Source organism: Photinus pyralis, unplaced genomic scaffold (assembly GCF_008802855.1).
Source record: "Photinus pyralis isolate 1611_PpyrPB1 unplaced genomic scaffold, Ppyr1.3 Ppyr1.4_LG9, whole genome shotgun sequence".
NCBI classification, from domain to species: domain Eukaryota; kingdom Metazoa; phylum Arthropoda; class Insecta; order Coleoptera; family Lampyridae; genus Photinus; species Photinus pyralis.
The window spans coordinates 20,100,397-20,117,463 of NW_022170878.1; the positions used below are offsets into that span (position 1 = coordinate 20,100,397).

The 17,067-nt window shown below is 40.5% G+C and overlaps 2 protein-coding genes across 2 annotated transcripts; one reads left to right on the plus strand and one right to left on the minus strand.

The window, feature by feature from the left end:
- Nucleotides 1–922: 922 nt before the first annotated feature.
- On the minus strand, nt 923–10,051 carry LOC116180977 (glutamate receptor ionotropic, kainate 2-like). The gene is made up of 13 exons (XM_031501174.1): nt 9,868–10,051; nt 4,894–5,043; nt 4,489–4,846; nt 4,298–4,439; nt 4,087–4,251; nt 3,885–4,037; nt 3,624–3,841; nt 2,450–2,748; nt 2,131–2,407; nt 1,651–2,081; nt 1,488–1,603; nt 1,283–1,432; nt 923–1,234 (listed from the first exon to the last, which is right to left on the minus strand). Exons 1-13 carry the CDS (start codon nt 9,959–9,961, stop codon nt 1,022–1,024), a joined length of 2,766 nt encoding a protein of 921 aa, XP_031357034.1. The 5' UTR covers nt 9,962–10,051; the 3' UTR covers nt 923–1,021.
- A 632-nt stretch (nt 10,052–10,683) lies between these two features.
- On the plus strand, nt 10,684–16,732 carry LOC116180057 (probable cationic amino acid transporter). The gene is made up of 10 exons (XM_031499885.1): nt 10,684–10,761; nt 13,962–14,109; nt 14,156–14,439; nt 14,568–14,705; nt 14,751–14,905; nt 14,951–15,192; nt 15,238–15,387; nt 15,433–15,773; nt 15,821–15,977; nt 16,590–16,732. Exons 2-10 carry the CDS (start codon nt 13,971–13,973, stop codon nt 16,730–16,732), a joined length of 1,749 nt encoding a protein of 582 aa, XP_031355745.1. The 5' UTR covers nt 10,684–10,761; nt 13,962–13,970.
- The last annotated feature ends 335 nt before the right edge of the window (nt 16,733–17,067 follow it).

Genomic DNA, 17,067 nt, shown 5'->3' on the forward strand with positions numbered 1-17,067 from the left:
CGCCATAGGTATGTATCCCAGAAGGCAAAGCTTGCCCTTAGTAACGTACATAGCTTGAAGACTAGCAGGTCGAGACCTTGTTGTAGTTGAGCATCCATCCCTGGTGATGGTCTTCACTGCCTACCTAACTTTGGTCAAGTACACTATCTGCCGAACCAAAACCCGATCTCCCCCTGGGCACTCCGAATTAGGCTTTCCTGCAACTTTCCTAATTCGTGGGGTAAATACCAGAGCAGTATAGAACAACTTAATACCTTCTACAGGAGCACTTCTAAAAAGTATTATGCGGATCACTCTGTAATTGAACGAAAATAAATAAATAAATGAATAGATGAATAAATGAATAAGTGAATAAGTGAATAAGTGAATAAGTGAATAAGTGAATAAGTGAATAAGTGAATAAGTGAATAAGTGAATAAGTGAATAAGTGAATAAGTGAATAAGTGAATAAGTGAATAAGTAAGTGAATAAGTGAATAAGTGAATAAGTGAATAAGGAAATAAGTGAATAAGTGAATAAGTGAATAAGTGAATAAGTGAATAAGTGAATAAGTGAATAAGTGAAATAAATGAATAGATGAATAAATGAATAAGTGAATAAGTGAATAAGTGAATAAGTGAATAAGTGAATAAGTGAATAAGTGAATAAGTGAATAAGTGAATAAGTGAATAAGTGAATAAGTGAATAAGTGAATAAGTGAATAAGTGAATGGATAAATTGATAAATGGATAAATTTTACAAGATGGCTTCCACGGACTCCATTTTAGTTAACGTGCCCGGAAATTTTTTGAAAATAGAAATTTATTCCTGGAATTCTTGTTCTAATCCGAGACGCCGACAGAATCCGATCATCGGTATCTCATAATGCAAAAACAAAACAACAATATGTGAGTGGGCGAAAAAGAATTTCAATTCTAGCCTGAAATAGCAGCCGCATTGGTCTCCTTTTCAAGTTTTCATCTTTTATTAGCAAATATATGAGCATACAAAATTAACAAAGCACAGCCGCAATCAAAAACCCTTAGTCGTTTCTGCTGACACTCATGCGATCAAAGATGGTTTCCAAGCGTAAAAAAGACCCAGCTCCCTGAAGCATCTTCCCAGCCATACTGCGAGTTTCCGACCCCTCTCTTGATTGAGACGGTTCCTTAACCTCCACCCTCGCCGCTTTCTTTGTCACCCAAAAATTGATGGCGAACTTAAATTCGGCGGCCAACGCTTCACAGTAGGTAATCTGAAAGCAACATACCATCATTTCTCGCCGCAACACGTCAAAACTTACGTGATCTTGTACCGAAACGTTCCTCACATTCCACAAAAATTCGACTATGGATATCATAAACGAAATCCCCACCCCCACCCCCAACACCCAAAACACGCCACCTACATTTTGCAATTTAAGGCCCATCTCCCCTATCTCGGACTCAACCTCCTGAAATGTCTGTGTTAACAACGCAGAGTGTACCTACTCTACTCCGTGGGCAAACCTCGCAAATTTCACCCTCGTTCAGCTCCTTCCACCACTTGTTCTTGAGCGTCTGCAATTCGCCGCTCTCTTGGAACTTCAAAATAGCGTTGTTTATTTCGGACCGGTAGGGGGCGTCTAAAAGATAATTTATTTCGATATAGGCGCACGGTAATTTGTTTTACCTAGAGGCATTGCAATGCCGTAACCTTTGGAGTCGAGCCAATCGCCAATCTTAATTAGTTCGCATTCCTTGTTACGCTCATATTCTAACGTCGAACTTTCCATGAAGAACGCGTACTCCTGATTCTTGTTCAAGACCTTTTTTACGCCCTCCGGGTTTGAGGAGACGAACGGGCTCGGTTTAAAGTTGCTCATCTTTTCCCAAACGGCCTTGTGTTTCGAATAGTTGGACGTTCTGAAGAATTCGTACGTCGTTCCATTGATTAGTGTGCCAAATTTGATCTTATTTTGGTTGAGTAGGTCGTCGAGGTTGTTGATAGAGGGACCCATGCGCTCCTTGGCCAGGTACGCCGCCAAGTTCGCCGTGTAGGAGCTGGTCATTAGCAGCGAAAAGAACCACCACATAGCAACGGCCATCCGCGAGGAAATTCCCCTAGAAACACAGTTGTTAAAGGCCAATGGTTTTTGAGCGACGAACGCACTTGGGCAGGATATCACAGCCTTGGGTCATAATGGAACCCATTGTTAACCAGAGTGAGTTGCCGAGGTTCCAAATGTTTTCTAGCTCTTCCGGGTGCGTCTCGCACGGATGCGGGTTTTGCCAGTCACCCGGTGCCATTCGCGCAATCATGTACAGCATGATGGAGAGCCCCAGAAACGCCGTGGCGGTATACATCCAGACGTCGTCGGACAAAGGGTCCTTGAAAGCGAACATGTTCGCCTCGGACTGATCGGGCGTCTTGTACAAGATGCTGATCCCTACAAAACGTATGGGTGCACGTCCAAAGTCAAAGTACTCACCTAGCGTCATGAAGTAGTTGCTAAAGTCGACAAACTGTCGCCTCTGGTGGTTGACCGTCAGATCGGATACGCCCAATTGGGCGACGCCCGATATGACGTCGCCCATGATTCCGTTCCAAGTTTGGGAGTTCTCGTCGTAGTTGCCGTTTGCGGTATCGGGCGTTAGGTAGAACTCGTACGTGAATTTAAGCTCTTCGGCGATCTTCTCGATTAAATCAGCCACGTAACCTTCATACTTACTCCCGACGTCCTCGTTTAGGTTGGAGCGGTTGCGGTACATCAGGTACGGGGCTAAAATCCTTACATACGGTTGGAATAACGCGACGAGGTGCTGGGTGAGTTGAAAATGGGCAGCATGCGCCATCTATCTAAGGCCTTGGTGAAGGAGATTTTTCCGGATACGTAACTTGGTTTGCGGTGCAAGGCCGTGGTGTAGGGTTTCCCGCTTACTGGTGCAAATCAGATGAATAATATGGAAGATGGCGTTGGGATAAAGTTGTAAGGAAGCACTCGTTTTTGTACATGGAATCTACCAGACCTGATGAACACACTGTATATCGATGAACTCGAACACGAGCTTCATTACTAAAAACCGTAACACCATAGACGTAATTATTCCAGGAGGTGACAATGAAATTCATTATGAATTCAACCGCCAATAGTAGAAAAACAATTTATCAGTTTTGTAACCGTTCCCGTGAAGATATTTCAGTTATTATGTGAAAGCTCTCATTTGGAAGGTTAAAGAAAGTTAATATTTCGTAACTTCCGTTCAGTGTATTAATTAGTAGCCTTTTGCAGTTTTACAGTGTTAAGTTTAAAACCAGGATTAAAAAGAGCAAGGTCACCGGAGTACGTAGATAACACTGATCTATGAAATGACAAGTAATAATGGGTGTTAACTGGAGTATTAACTCATTTTGGAACTTGAATCCGGCCAATTAAGAAAGCTAATTAGATGTGTTGCAGCAAACCGCGTCTGATTTGGTTGGGTTTAGTGTCATTGGAAGCGCGCTAATTTATCAAGATCTTTAAGCCGTTTCAGATTTTTACAAGGGAACAATCCCCTTCATCGAACCGGGGGAACTGCCAGGTCACGATCAAAACGCGGAGAAATCCCTGATCCAAAATTCAAGATGGCGCATGCTTCCCGTTTTCTACTCGGGTGGTTTACTTAGAGGAGACGACAATCCGTTGCTTTTGCAAGCTCTTCAGAATTAGTTGACGGTTCTCCTGAGCGGAGAGTGTCATGTTTAAGCGCGTACCGTTGGACGGACTCCACGTCGCCTTCACAACGTCCGCGTTCAGTTCGACAACGTGCAGAGTGAAATTAATCCTTCGTCCGAAATCGTCGAAAAGTATAGGTCCCGTGATCGGATTCGGGAGGTGGTGCTGTAAAACAAAGGTTAACGAATGCAGTTCCAAAACAAACCACCTCTTTCATATAGGCGGCGATGCGATATCCACCCTCCCACGTATCGCTTTCGTCGCAATGCATTGGCCTCGGACGTATCTTTTCGGTTTTGTGCAGATGGTTGACGCTCTCGATCAAGAGATTCACGGCGTCGATCATTAGCGCGCTCGTGGTCTGCAATTGGCGAGTTAGTTTCGGCGTGAGTACCCCGAGAACCACCCACCTTCACGGTACCTGGACTAGCGCTGAAATGTCGATTTCTCCTCATCTCGCCTACCTCCCAACTCTGCACGTGCCTGATCAGATTTTCGTTGGCAGGATTGAACAGCCGCACCATCGTGATGTTCGCCGTGGTATTTAATGGGCCGTAGTCCAACGTGTGCGCGTCCTTCAAACACTCCCCTTTGCAAAAGCCCGACGTTGTCAATACTCACCAAGGACGTTAGGAAGATGTTCGTCGACATTGTCAAAAATCCGATCTCTTTCGCCTGCATTAAAATTGAGAGTATGTCGTCCACGTGACAGTTTAAGATGACTTTAGAGACGCTTCCATCTTTCAGTTGCTTAAACATCGACCTGAAAATTGAAGATATCTTCAAACTAGAGGTACTCACAGGGGGAGTACCTGGCGTCGGGACCTTCCGGATCGTGCTCCAGCTGTTTAATTATGACCGGATAGTCGGAAACATCGGGTATCTTCAAAATGCCTTGCAAGGTGACCAGGTCCTTTTCATTCTGGTAGACGATCGCGTAGCTCTTCCAGTTCATGTGTCTTAGTATTGTGGCGAAGCCTTCCGCAAGCAAATCGGCGGCCGGGTAAAAATTCAAAGCGATTAGGGGCGGGTACTTGGTCGACTTCCATTTGGTCTCGATGTAGGGTATTTCTAGTTTTTTGCAGACGGAACGCGACATGGGAGAGGTGCGCGCGGATTCGTACCCAAATATGGCAATGACGCCGGGTCTCGTGTTTGTCATGTTGCAAACTGGAATTTAAGCATCAGGAGAAGTTCCGCGAAATCGAATCGGTTACCTATTTTGCTAGTGGTAAACATATTCTTGACCGGCACTTTTCTTACGTCCGTGAGGTAGTGTGTGCCTTCGCTACTGTAAATGTTGTGCCATTGAACTGCATATTTAAATGCTAATTCTACTTCAGAGTTATCCTTACTAAATAAAGCGCCTGAAAATGAGTAGCTGTTGTTAGTTGAATCAGGAGAAGGGGCTGTGCATTTGGTGTTTGGTACTGACATACTGAAATACTCTAGGAAATAGCGCAAAAGTAATCCTACGTCCAACCTCGCCGAAGCGTCTGTAAAACAGACTATACCTCACCAATAAAGACAAAAGAAAGCGACAAAAATAAAAAAGTTTGTTGCATCTAGCGTTGCGGACATAGACACTGTAACGGGAGCCCCCTAGAACGTTTAAATTATTCGCGTTGGTCTCTGGGACTGATTAGTTACCATTTTGTAGGCATATTTTGTAAAAATAAAAAAAGTATGGATGAAGCGAAGATTTCAGAATTACTACGTAGTTAGCTGCAAACAGTAGAGTTCATAACTGGCGGGTGTGGCCGCGAAGTAGTACGTTTTTAATTCAGCGTTAAGACCGTAAGCATTGCTACCAAAGGCCCCGGAAGCTAGGGGCAGCTGATATTTTAAAATATTGTAATCGCGTGTTACTTGGTATGTTTAACCATTACCGTGACATTTTACAAATAAAGTTACCTAGAAGGTTAATTTTCTAATAATAAAGACCGTATTGTTGGGTTGAAGGTTTTTCTTTCTAGTTCTTTAGCCTTTGAAGAATTGGGTATTATGAGATGGGATAAGAATTCTTATCTTTTAAAAAGGGGTCGGAGAAACCAGACATTATTTTATGTTTTAAATTCCGCATGAGAGCGCTTATGCACCACCAGTTTGATGTATTGTGGCGTTTTATTTTTAGTACTTAGTGGTAAAAGTGCTAAATATTCTTCCACACTTGCTTCTCCATACACATCAACAATAGATCAACGTTTGGAAGCCAGTTTCTACGTCAAGCGAGCAGCTTACAAGAACGAAATACGTTGACCTACATACATTGAGTCCATGAACCTAGCAGAGCAAGGTCAGCAGAACACAATCAAACATATTGCATAATTAGGTGCTAATTAGGTGCTAACTAAGTGCCCTATTCCCGAATTAAATGCTCCTTTTTTTAAATAATTACATGTTTTGCCAGGTGCATATGAACTCAGCAGAACACTACCTCAAAAAACCAAGAAAATGAAAAGTGAACTAACTATTCCCGAATTAAATGCTCCTTTTTTTTTAAATTATTACAATGTTCTGCCAGGTGCATATGAACTCATCAGAGCACTATCTCAAAAACCAAGAAAATGAAAAGTGAACTAACTATAATTAGGTGCTAATTAAGTGCATTCCCAAATTAAATGCTCCTTTTTTTTTAATAATTACATGCTTTGCCAGGTGCATATGTACTAATCAGAGCACTACCTCAAAAACCAAGAAAATGAAAAGTGAGCTATAATTAGGTGCTAATTAAGTGCCCTATTCCCGAATTAAATGCTCCTTTTTTTTTAAATTATTACAATGTTCTGCCAGGTGCATATGAACTCATCAGAGCACTACCTCAAAAACCAAGAAAATGAAAAGTGAACTAACTATAATTAGGTGCTAATTAAGTGCCCCATTCCCAAATTAAATGCTCCTTTTTTTTTAATAATTACATGCTTTGCCAGGTGCATATGTACTGATCAGAGCACTACCTCAAAAACCAAGAAAATGAAAAGTGAACTAACTATAATTAGGTGCTAATTAAGTGGCCTATTCCCGAATTAAATGCTCCTTTTTTTAAAAATTATTACAATGTTCTGCCAGGTGCATATGAACTCATCAGAGCACTACCTCAAAAACCAAGAAAATGAAAAGTGAACTAACTATAATTAGGTGCTAATTAAGTGCCCTATTCCCGAATTAAATGCCCCTCTTTTTAAAAATTATTACAATGTTCTGCCAGGTGCATATGAACTCATCAGAGCACTACCTCAAAAACCAAGAAAATGAAAAGTGAACTAACTATAATTAGGTGCTAATTAAGTGCCCTATTCCCAAATTAAATGCTCCTTTTTTTTTAATAATTACATGCTTTGCCAGGTGCATATGAACTCATCAGAGCACTACCTCAAAAACCAAGAAAATTAAAAGTGAACTAACTATAATTTGGTGCTAATTAAGTGCCCTATTCCCGAATTAAATGCTCCTTTTTTTAAAATTAATGCATGTGTTCTGCCAAGTTCATATGAACTCGGCAGAACACTACCTCCAAAACCAAGAAAATGAAAAGTAAACTAACTATAATTAGGTGCTAATTAGGTGCTAATTAAGTGCCCTATTCTCGAATAAAATGCTCCTTTTTTAAAAAAATGATTACATGTTCTGCCAGATGCATATGAACTCATCAGAGCACTACCTCAAAAACCAAGGAAATGAAAAGTGAACTAACTATAATTTGGTGCTAATTAAGTGTCTATTCCCGAATTAAATGCTCCTTCTTTTTAAATTAATGCATGTTCTGCTAGGTTCATATGAACTCAGCAGAGCACTACCTTAAAAACCCAAGAAAATGAAAAGTGAACTAACTAATAATTAGGTTAGAGTTTATATGAACCTAGTAGAACATGTAATAATTAAAAAAAAGAGAATTTAATTCGGGGATAGGGCACTTAATTAGCACCTAATTATAATTAGTTCACTTTTCATTTTCTTGGTTTTCTGAGGTAGTGCTCTGATGAGTTCATATGCACCTGGCAGAACATGTAATCATTTATTTAAAAAAAAAGGCGCATTTAATTCGGGGATAGGCCACTTAATTAGCACCTAATTACAGTTAGTTCACTTTTCATTTTCTTGGGTTTTAAAGGTAGTGTTCTGCTGAGTTCATATTATGACCTGGCAGAACATGTAATCATTAAAAAAAAAAGAAGCACTTAATTTGGGGATAGATCCCTTAATTAGCATCTAATTAGCACCTAATTATAATTAGTTCACTTTTCATTTTCTTGGTTTTTTGAGGTAGTGCTATGATGAGAAGCAATTGCAATTGCTTGGATCGAGGATTGCTTGTAATGAAGCACTTAGTTTCATACCAGAAATAATGACAACCCCCTTACATTCGTGGAATCTACCAGCTCTGCGGAACGCCCGGTATTTGGATGCGATTGAAATTGAAAGCGCCTCGTTACGAAGACTGTCGCTCCGAAAATATTCATTTCTGTTTTAGGACTTTGAAATAGAAGCTGGAAAGTAGTTGTTTAATTTGTAGAGCCGCCCGAAAGGGAAAGCAATTTTTTTCATTTTGAGCTGTTCCCATGGGAATATCTTTGTAGCGTTCGAAAGACAACGAAAAATTAATATTTCAGCTCCGTTAAGCAATTACTAGGCAGGTTTTAGTTTCCAATGGTATATGAGAACGAGCATTAACACTGCAAGGCCATGTTTGATACGAGACCTTTTGCCTGTCCTGAGAAATTTAAATGAAAGTATGCATTTAGAAATTCTTTCGCGCATTTAAGTGAATATAATTAACCGTTGCTAATTAAATGAGTTGCAGTAAACACCATCCGATTAAATCGTGAGCGCTTTAAATTTAAGACCAATGACGGATTTTTAGGACGTCAGCAGGCCGCACAATTAATTAAAGAAGTTTTAATTTATGGAGGTACTTATCCGAAAACACTAGTTTGGCTGGGAAACCGCCGTTCTTCCAATAAAATGGCCGAATTCTATATAAGGTAAAGCCGTCGTTTAGTGGGGATCTCTTTCGTTCGGAAATACTGTAAATTTACTTTGGCAACCGTACCGTATTTAAATCGTGGAACTTTAGCCGTTTTGCACCTTTGATGGTAGCGTGTACTCCTGTATTGAAAATCTTTTTTTTTCTTCTCTTCCGCTCCGTTAAATGTTTAAGGTAGCGTTTGACACTTTTCCTTTCGTTAATTATAAAGGGAGGGGGTTCTTTTCCCGCATTTGATTTTCCGTAGCTACCGCTAATTCATTTATGCTTTGTTGCAAAGTACGTACCTAGCATTTACAAAGCAGTGCAAAAATAACGTGAAATGTACGTAATGAGCCGTAAGTGTACGTGTGTGTCCATAAATCCATCGCTGGATATGCTATGGCTTGGAAGTTTTAATTTCAAAATTGGTACTTGATATTTTCTTTACGTTAAGTATAAGGGGGGGTTTGTTTTCCTTGTTTCTGTTTAAGATTATTTGCCAATGACCGGCCCTCTATTTTCTTTGCATGATTACTCGTGGCTTCCGAAACCGATACGATTTCCACCTTTTTCCCGCTGATTAAAAATTAATTTGTTTATTCGATTAAGTGCATTGTTCATTTTTAAGCAACCGTTTGTGCGCGATCTTCCCGACAATCTCCGTTAACGTGCTCCCGTTACAAAATTTACATAATTAAAAAAAATTAATTTCTTCAGCAATTCCCATCCTACATTCCAAAGGAGAATACTCGCGACCGTTATTCAAGGGGTAGTTACACACTTCCCAATCATAATTAATATTAGCACCATTTCCATAGACAAATAGAGCGAATGACTCTTTATCCAGTTCCAAAAGGCATAGGCTTTTGGAATTGTACAAAAGTATCTAATAGTTATGTAAGTACAGGGTGAAGCAAATAATTACAATACATGGTTCGTGGTCTAAACTTTTTCGTTCAATTTACTCCCCAAGTTCGGGAGGGATTTATGCAGGAGCCCACGGGAACGTTTAATTTCCCTTCATTATCTCACGATATACTTGCGAATTTACGACGTCCTCCCACAAATCGCTTTTCCACATGAATTGTTGCGCTTTTTTTTATTTCGAGAATGCGAACGAAAACGGAGCTCGGAATGTTTCAATTGTTCCAAAAATACCAGAGGTCGTAATTTTTCACTTCACGTCGATTGTAATTAATCAGGAAAAGCTTTGGCGAAGACTTACCGATTGTTAACGGGTCACCGTAGGCGGCGAGGCCCGGGCGAAAGAGGGCGACGGAAATTAGCCCGACTAATTGAGCAAACACTAATTTGCACATAATGAAGATTGATTAATTAACGAATAGCGGGAGGAGTACTCATGTCGATTTGCAGTCAAACACTTTCTGATGCGTTTTCGTTTTGAAGATATTTGAACGAGTGCCAAGCGATTATAAATAGAGACATACATTTCTCGAAAAAAATTCGCCACTTCCGGAGGCGATGGAAGTAACCTCAATTGCCCGTGAAGGCGGGACGGAATTCTGCGACTTTCCCAATTGGCGCACCCCCGTCCCTTAAAAGGAATTAAAAAGTTTTCTTTCGGATCGTATTGTCGTAGAAGTTTTATTTGTAGGCGCTTGCGCTTATCGATTTACCCAATGCAGTTATACATTGCGGGAAATTACACGTGCTTCCGACATACCCTTCGGATAAATAATAGTAAAAGGGTAGCGGCTTACTGATCGAATTCCCACGGCGATCTACGCGCGGGTTTATTAAAAAAATGCTCGCCGATTGAATCTTTGTGCTAATTACTTGTTTTCCTAGCCGGTGAGTAAGTACCTTTATTATTACTCGGCATCGATTTTACGTTTTTTTTAATTTTTCACCAGGTCCGTCTCCTTACATAATTTAATATTAGGTGATTATATTAAGTTTTAATGGGAATTAAAGGGAAGCCCTTTTATTGCGTGCATCAAGCGACGACCTTCGTTTAAAAAACTCGGTTATCTGCTTCCCTTTCGCTCGCACCCCTTTTCCTTGGTTGATTTGGGGAAAATGAGTTCCGACATCGATATTTAAGTGCTTATTATAATCGATATAAGGTGAAAAGGGGTCCTACTGCAGATAGATATGGGTAATTAAATTCGTTGTTTATTTTTCAAGTGCCTTTATTGCGCATGAAACTACATTATTTCGGATTTATTTTTTTTTGGAAATGGTGTACTTCATTGGTAATTTATTAATTTCAAAATCTATTCCTCCAAGTCACATTACATGCATACATTGAGAGCGGTGTGAATTTTCCGAGAGGAGATTTCTTTTAGTGGGACGGAGCGAATTTTCCAAGACGTGGGTATTCTTTCATTAGAATACCTTACCCTAGTCTTTTTAAAGCAAAAAGGCGGCCAATGCTCCAGTTGAGAATATTCTAGCAGAGACCGTTATGGGGGAAACTTTTCTGATTGTCCATAAAAAAACTTGTGAAATTTAGTCTTATCGCAAATTTTCAGCTGTTTCGACTGTTTGAAATTATGGATTCTACAGGTCACATTCTATAAGAAAAATTTTTTTCCGGGTCGATCTGAGACAATTTTTTCTTCGAGTCTCAAAAAAAGGCAGTGTATAACCTTCCTTTTCTACCAAAAATCGACTACACCAAAATTTCTCGGGAAAACACTTTTTCTTATTAATTTGTATGCGTAGAATCCAAATCAATTCGTACTTTTTCGATCAGACTTCTCAATCAAAAGTTATAGACTAGAAAACAATTTCGAAAAAAATTCAAAGGGCTGTAACTTTTGAACTAGTAGCCCAATCTTGGAACTGTTTAAAATTATGGATTCTACAGGCCACATTCTATAAGAAAATTATTTTCCGGGTGGATCTGAGACAATTTTTTTTCGGGGCTCAAAAAAAGGCAGTGTACAACCTTCCTTTTTTACCAAAAATCCACTACACCAAAATTTCTCGGGAAAACACTTTTTCTTATTAATTTGGGTGCGTAGAATCCAAATCAATCCGTACTTTTTCGATCAGACGTCTCAATCAAAAGTTATAGACTAGAACCCAATTTCAAAAAAAAAAATTCAAAGGGCTGTAACTTCTGAACTAGTAGCCCAATCTTGGAACTGTTTGAAATTATGGATTCTACAGGCCACATTCTATAAGAAAATTTTTTTTCGGGTCGATCTGAGACAATTTTTTTTTCGGGGCTCAAAAAAAGGCAGTGTATAACCTTCCTTTTTTACCAAAAAATCGACTACACCAAAATTTCCCGGGATAACACTTTCTTATTAATTTGGGTGCGTAGAATCCAAATCAATTCGTACTTTTTCGATCAGATTTCTCAATCAAAGGTTATAGACTAGAAACCAATTTCGAAAAAAATTCAAAGGGCTGTAACTTTTGAACTAGTAGCCCAATCTTGGAATTGTTTGAAATAATGGATTCTACGGGCCACATTCTATAAGAAAAATTTTTTTCCGGGTCGATCTGAGACAATTTTTTTTTCGAGGCTCAAAAAAGGCAGTGTATAACTTTCCTTTTTTACCAAAAATCGACTACACCAAAATTTCTCGGGAAAACACTTTTTCTTATTAATTTGGGTGCGTAGAATCCAAATCAATTCGTACTTTTTGGATCAGACTTCTCAATCAAAAGTTATAGACTAGAAACCAATTTCGAAAAAAAATTCAAAGGGCTGTAACTTTTGAACTAGTAGCCCAATCTTGGAACTGTTTGAAATTATGGATTCTACAGGTCACATTCTGTAAGGCAATTTTTTTCCGGGTCGATCTGAGACAATTTTTTTTGCGGGCCTCAAAAAAAGGCAGTGTATAACCTTCCTTTTTTACCAAAAATCGACTACACCAAAATTTCTCAGGAAAACACTGTTTTCTTATTAATTTGGGTGCGTAGAATCCAAATCAATTTGTACTTTTTCGATCAGACTTCTTAATCAAAAGTTATAGACTAGAAACCAATTTCGAAAAAAAATTCAAAGGGCTGCAACTTTTGAACTAGTAGCCCAATCTTGGAACTGTTTGAAATTATGGATTCTACATGCCACATTCTATAAGAAAATTTTTTTCCCGTGTCGATCTGAAACATTTGTTTCTTCGGGGCTCAAAAAAAGGCAGTTATTACTTTCCTTTTTACCAAAAATCTACTGCACCAAAATTTCTCCGGAAAACACTTTTTCTTATTAATTTGGGTGCGTAGAATCCATTTAGAAAGATATACGGGACAATGTTTTCGTCGTATTTCGGCAACCCTTATGGCCAATGCTGGCACTGATAACAACACGTGCTCAAACGACACGGAGGTTGAAAGCCGAAGCCGAAAATTACATTGAAGAGACTATTGAAGGAAAGACGAGGGTGGAAAAAATGATTCAAGGAGGTGAACATTTTGTACAAGTTCTCCAGCAACGGCAAGCGGTTAACACCACCGCAGTCCCCAGCGATGGGGGTGTGCCCGCTATTAAAATTAGGGAGAATTCTTATTGTATAATTGATAGTACTATTAATTCTTAAGCTTTCAAATGATAATGTAAATACCTTAAATAAATTTGACGTTTCTTTTTATCAAAAAATTATCAGTTGCCACGCAACACTTTCCGGTCTTGTGATGTAATAGATCACTTTCTGGACTCAACTAAATGATGTAATGGACTGTATAGCGAACAGTATGAAATAAATAACTATTTCCCTATGTCTACTTTCAAAAGACAAAATCGCTTCTGAAGAGCGCCTAATTTTATGCATCCAAAATGAACAATTTGGCTGTCATATTAATTAGTTGGAATATTGCTGCTACGACTTAAAAGAAACTAAATCTCTTACGCTCCTTAAACTGTTAAGGACACTATACCAATTGACAATATCTACTTTTTATTCAGTTTGCATACATCGCACACGAACGAATATAAAAATACAGAGACCAAAGCAACAATATTCAAATCAATTAATGTGACAACCAGATCTTTATTTGTTTTAAGAAGTAATTTTGGTTGCAAAAAATTAGTCGCTCTTCAAAAGAGATTTTGTCTTTTGAAAGTAGACATAGGGAAAAACAATATACATAAATTCCTATGTCGACTTCTTAATAAATAGCACTGTACGTCTTTTTACCCACCATATGCCAACATCGTTTGTGTATAAATTTCGTTGGCAAAACGACCAAATGCGTTAGTTCGACGGTCAAATCTAGAATTATGCCCATTTTTGAGATTACGAGTATTTTTCTTCGAAAAAATCTTTATCGTAACTTTGGATTGGGGAATCAATATACAAACTGTCTGCATTGATCACTTATGTAGCTGTATCTTTTCAGAAGCTTAGAATGGGCGAAACCGAAACCCCTCTGTCAAGCCATTGGGCCCTGGGCAGCTTGGTATTGATCGGACTGGCAACTTCCGAGCTGGCCGGCGCTTCCACGATAGTTGCTTTGCCACTAACTGCGCTGACGGTAGCATTAGGCGGTAAGACACCACGCATTTGCCGGACTTCTAAGTCATTCCGTTGCAGCCCTCTGCGAACCGGCCGCAAGACCAAAAGAAGCGACAACGAGAAAGAGGAGTTTCCGCGATATTGTCGAGTTTGTAGAAATTTGGTTTAACATTCTCGAACTACTGGCGGCGGGAGCGACGTCGGCGAGAGTGGCCAGCGCTACCATGGATTACATGAGCAGAGGACGACTGAGAGACTGGCTGTTCGGCCTCGAGTCCCATTCGTTGGGCGAACCTTGGCCTGATGTTCTCGGAGTGACTATCGTCGTGGTCACGACTGCGCTTTTCATGCTGGGACTTGACGTAAGTGGGTCATTTTCTTCTCCAAAACAGCTTGACCCAGACACCATATCTGGTTTTCTCGTTCACTGAATCACTGAGGTGCTGGGTCACTGGTCCAGCTGCCTAAAACTACCCCCACTTTCTTTCAGAAATCAAGCACGTTGTCGATCTTGCTCTACGCTGGACTAGGGGTGAGCTTCGTATTCTTCATTGTTGTCGGCAGCTTACACACCGACACCATTTTCTGGAATTGGACCGAGGACTTCACCTTAAACGGCTGGTCTTGCGTAAGTCGCGCGCTACACGCCACCCCAACTAAGAACCTCTTGTAGATTCTGACAACGTCGGCCATGTGCGCGTATGCGTTCCCCAACGAAATTTTAACCAATCAAAAAAAGCTGTGCCTTAAGTACGGGTGCTTTATAGTCGTGCCCTTGCTCTGTTACGTACTCATCGTCGTCGTGTTCACGCTGATGTCCCATTTCAGGTAAGTCCCACGAGAGTGGTAACTTTTGTCGAAGTGACACCGCAGGGAGCTGGCGGGAACCGCCATTCCGTTGGTGCGCGTTTTTGAAATACGCGACGTCGACTGGGCGCGTCCGGTTATGGCGACGAGTACAATTTTCGTGAGCTGTATAGCGTTGACGGAGATAATTCCGTCGTTTTGCAACTGCGTGCTGAGGTTGGCGAGTAAAGAGTGGCGAATGCTGGTGTCGTCCCTTCTCTATCGCAATCCACTCACTGGTGCGCCTGTGTTGTCAATATTTACAGTGGGTAAGTGATTGAGATCAAGCATACTGTCTAGATTCTTCGTTTCAGGTAGCCTGACGTCTATTTTAGCCTTTGCGTGCCCTTTGTCTTATCTTGTGCGTTTACTCAATGTCGCCCCCTTGCTGAAATGCGCCCTGCGCTCGAGCCGAGTGCTGTACGTGCGTTACAAACCGGAATTCGTCCACGAGGACCTTTCAGGTTAGGCACACTTGCGCAAAGGCGCGTCTCTGATCTTTGTTGTAGTGCAACACACCAACATACAGTACAGTCGGTTGCAAAAAGGCCAGAAGAGGACGGTCAAGCCGTCTCCTACGGCGCGAATTAAGACAGCGTTCGACATAATGCCCCGATTCTTCCGAAGCGCGACGGTTCCGTGTACCAGCACCGGAATTTTGGACGATAACGAATGCCTGCTTATGGACGACTATAGCACCCAGAGCACGAGGGAGTGCGCTCATGATGGAGACAGTGATACCGAGAGTGATGTTAACGAAATCTTATCAATGGCCGACGCTGATGAAGCAGAGTCAAGCAGCTCGACTGATATCGACGCAGTGGTTCAAGAGTATAAGGAGAAAGTTCAGGTAAGTATTGGATATGTTCAACCATTGTCTCTCATCTTCTCCACCAGGTGGCGACAGTGAACAACTTCGGGGAAAGTAAAATGCCCACGCAACGGACCAGTCAAGTTGTCTTGGGTGCACTGGTCATAATTTACATATCATCGTCGCTCACAATGACCGGAATTTTTATGGACATGTCCCAACTTATTTGGCCGAGTGTCTCAGGTGAGAGGTCCTGGCTACGTAAACCCCTGTACAATACAGAACATATGGGATAGTTCAACCGTAGTAGGTTTTGCTATGGTTGTAATTATTGCTACCATTATTTCCATGCTAAATTCTACCAACTGGTTAATATAAAATATACAATGGTTTGCGCTTGGTCTAGACAGATACCATTGTTCCCCATATATCTAGTTCTAAATATAGCCCTATTCAACACACTCAGTAACCATTACACAACACAGAATGCAACCTCGCAAACGGCAAGCTCGTGACATTGCGAGGGTGCATTTAAACATTACTTTGTTTTGGTGGGTTCATAAAATCATTATCATTAGTTCACTATCATTAGTTCATTAAGAAATAGCCAATAGAAACAAAGGTATGGTTTCGTTGGTTTGCGACGCACAGTAGACCTTTGATTCTATTGGCTATTTCTTAAACCAATGATAATGATCGTAGTAACCCACCATTACCCTTTTTTAGAAGGAACTTGAAAAGTTTGCAATCGTTGGGGAATTTAAATATTAGTGGGTTGCTCATTAGTCTGGAAAACCGAAAAAGGAAGGAAACATTTGGAGTCTTCGGAATCATAAGAACTTGTCACCGAACAAGAAACAAGAGAGGAGGTGGAAAAAGGAGGGGAAAATGGAGGAAAACGGGAAAGCGACCAGAACGGAAGCACTGGAAATCCGTACAAGAGGCGCAACACAACAACTGAGCCAGTCGTTCGCCGATGGTGGCAGCCTTGCTGTTGAACTGTGTTCGATATTTTAATACATCATTGTGATTTTTAAATGCATAAGGGTAGTAGGTATAGAATATCGAATAGGTCAAGGTGAAGCTCAAAGGCCACATGGCACCAAAAGGTCAACGACCTCATTTTTTGCGGTACCACATAGGTCTTCCCTTAATGTGTTACCATTTAAATCAGAGAAATCAATTTTTAGTACAGCCCTTGAACTCACCTGCAGTTTATTTAATGGGGTTCATTAACCTCCGATGACCTTGTTAGTTGCAACAAATAGGGCGATTGACCTTTGATGACCTTGAAAATAGAATATGATACCGCAAAAAAATGAGATTGAATTTT

Bases quoted from the DNA above. Each gene is read 5' to 3' on its own strand.
- LOC116180977 (XM_031501174.1), bottom strand. From the start codon at position 9,961: ATGTGCAAATTAGTGTTTGCTCAATTAGTCGGGCTAATTTCCGTCGCC. The intron at 5,044-9,867 runs GTAAGTCTTCGC...ACTCATTTTCAG, and splicing joins CGGTGACCCGTTAACAATCG to GCGCTTTATTTAGTAAGGAT. The intron at 2,408-2,449 runs GTGAGTACTTTG...TACGTTTTGTAG, and splicing joins CAACTACTTCATGACGCTAG to GGATCAGCATCTTGTACAAG.
- LOC116180057 (XM_031499885.1), top strand. From the start codon at position 13,971: ATGGGCGAAACCGAAACCCCTCTGTCAAGCCATTGGGCCCTGGGCAGC. The intron at 14,440-14,567 runs GTAAGTGGGTCA...ACTTTCTTTCAG, and splicing joins TTTTCATGCTGGGACTTGAC to AAATCAAGCACGTTGTCGAT. The intron at 15,193-15,237 runs GTAAGTGATTGA...TCTTCGTTTCAG, and splicing joins GTTGTCAATATTTACAGTGG to GTAGCCTGACGTCTATTTTA.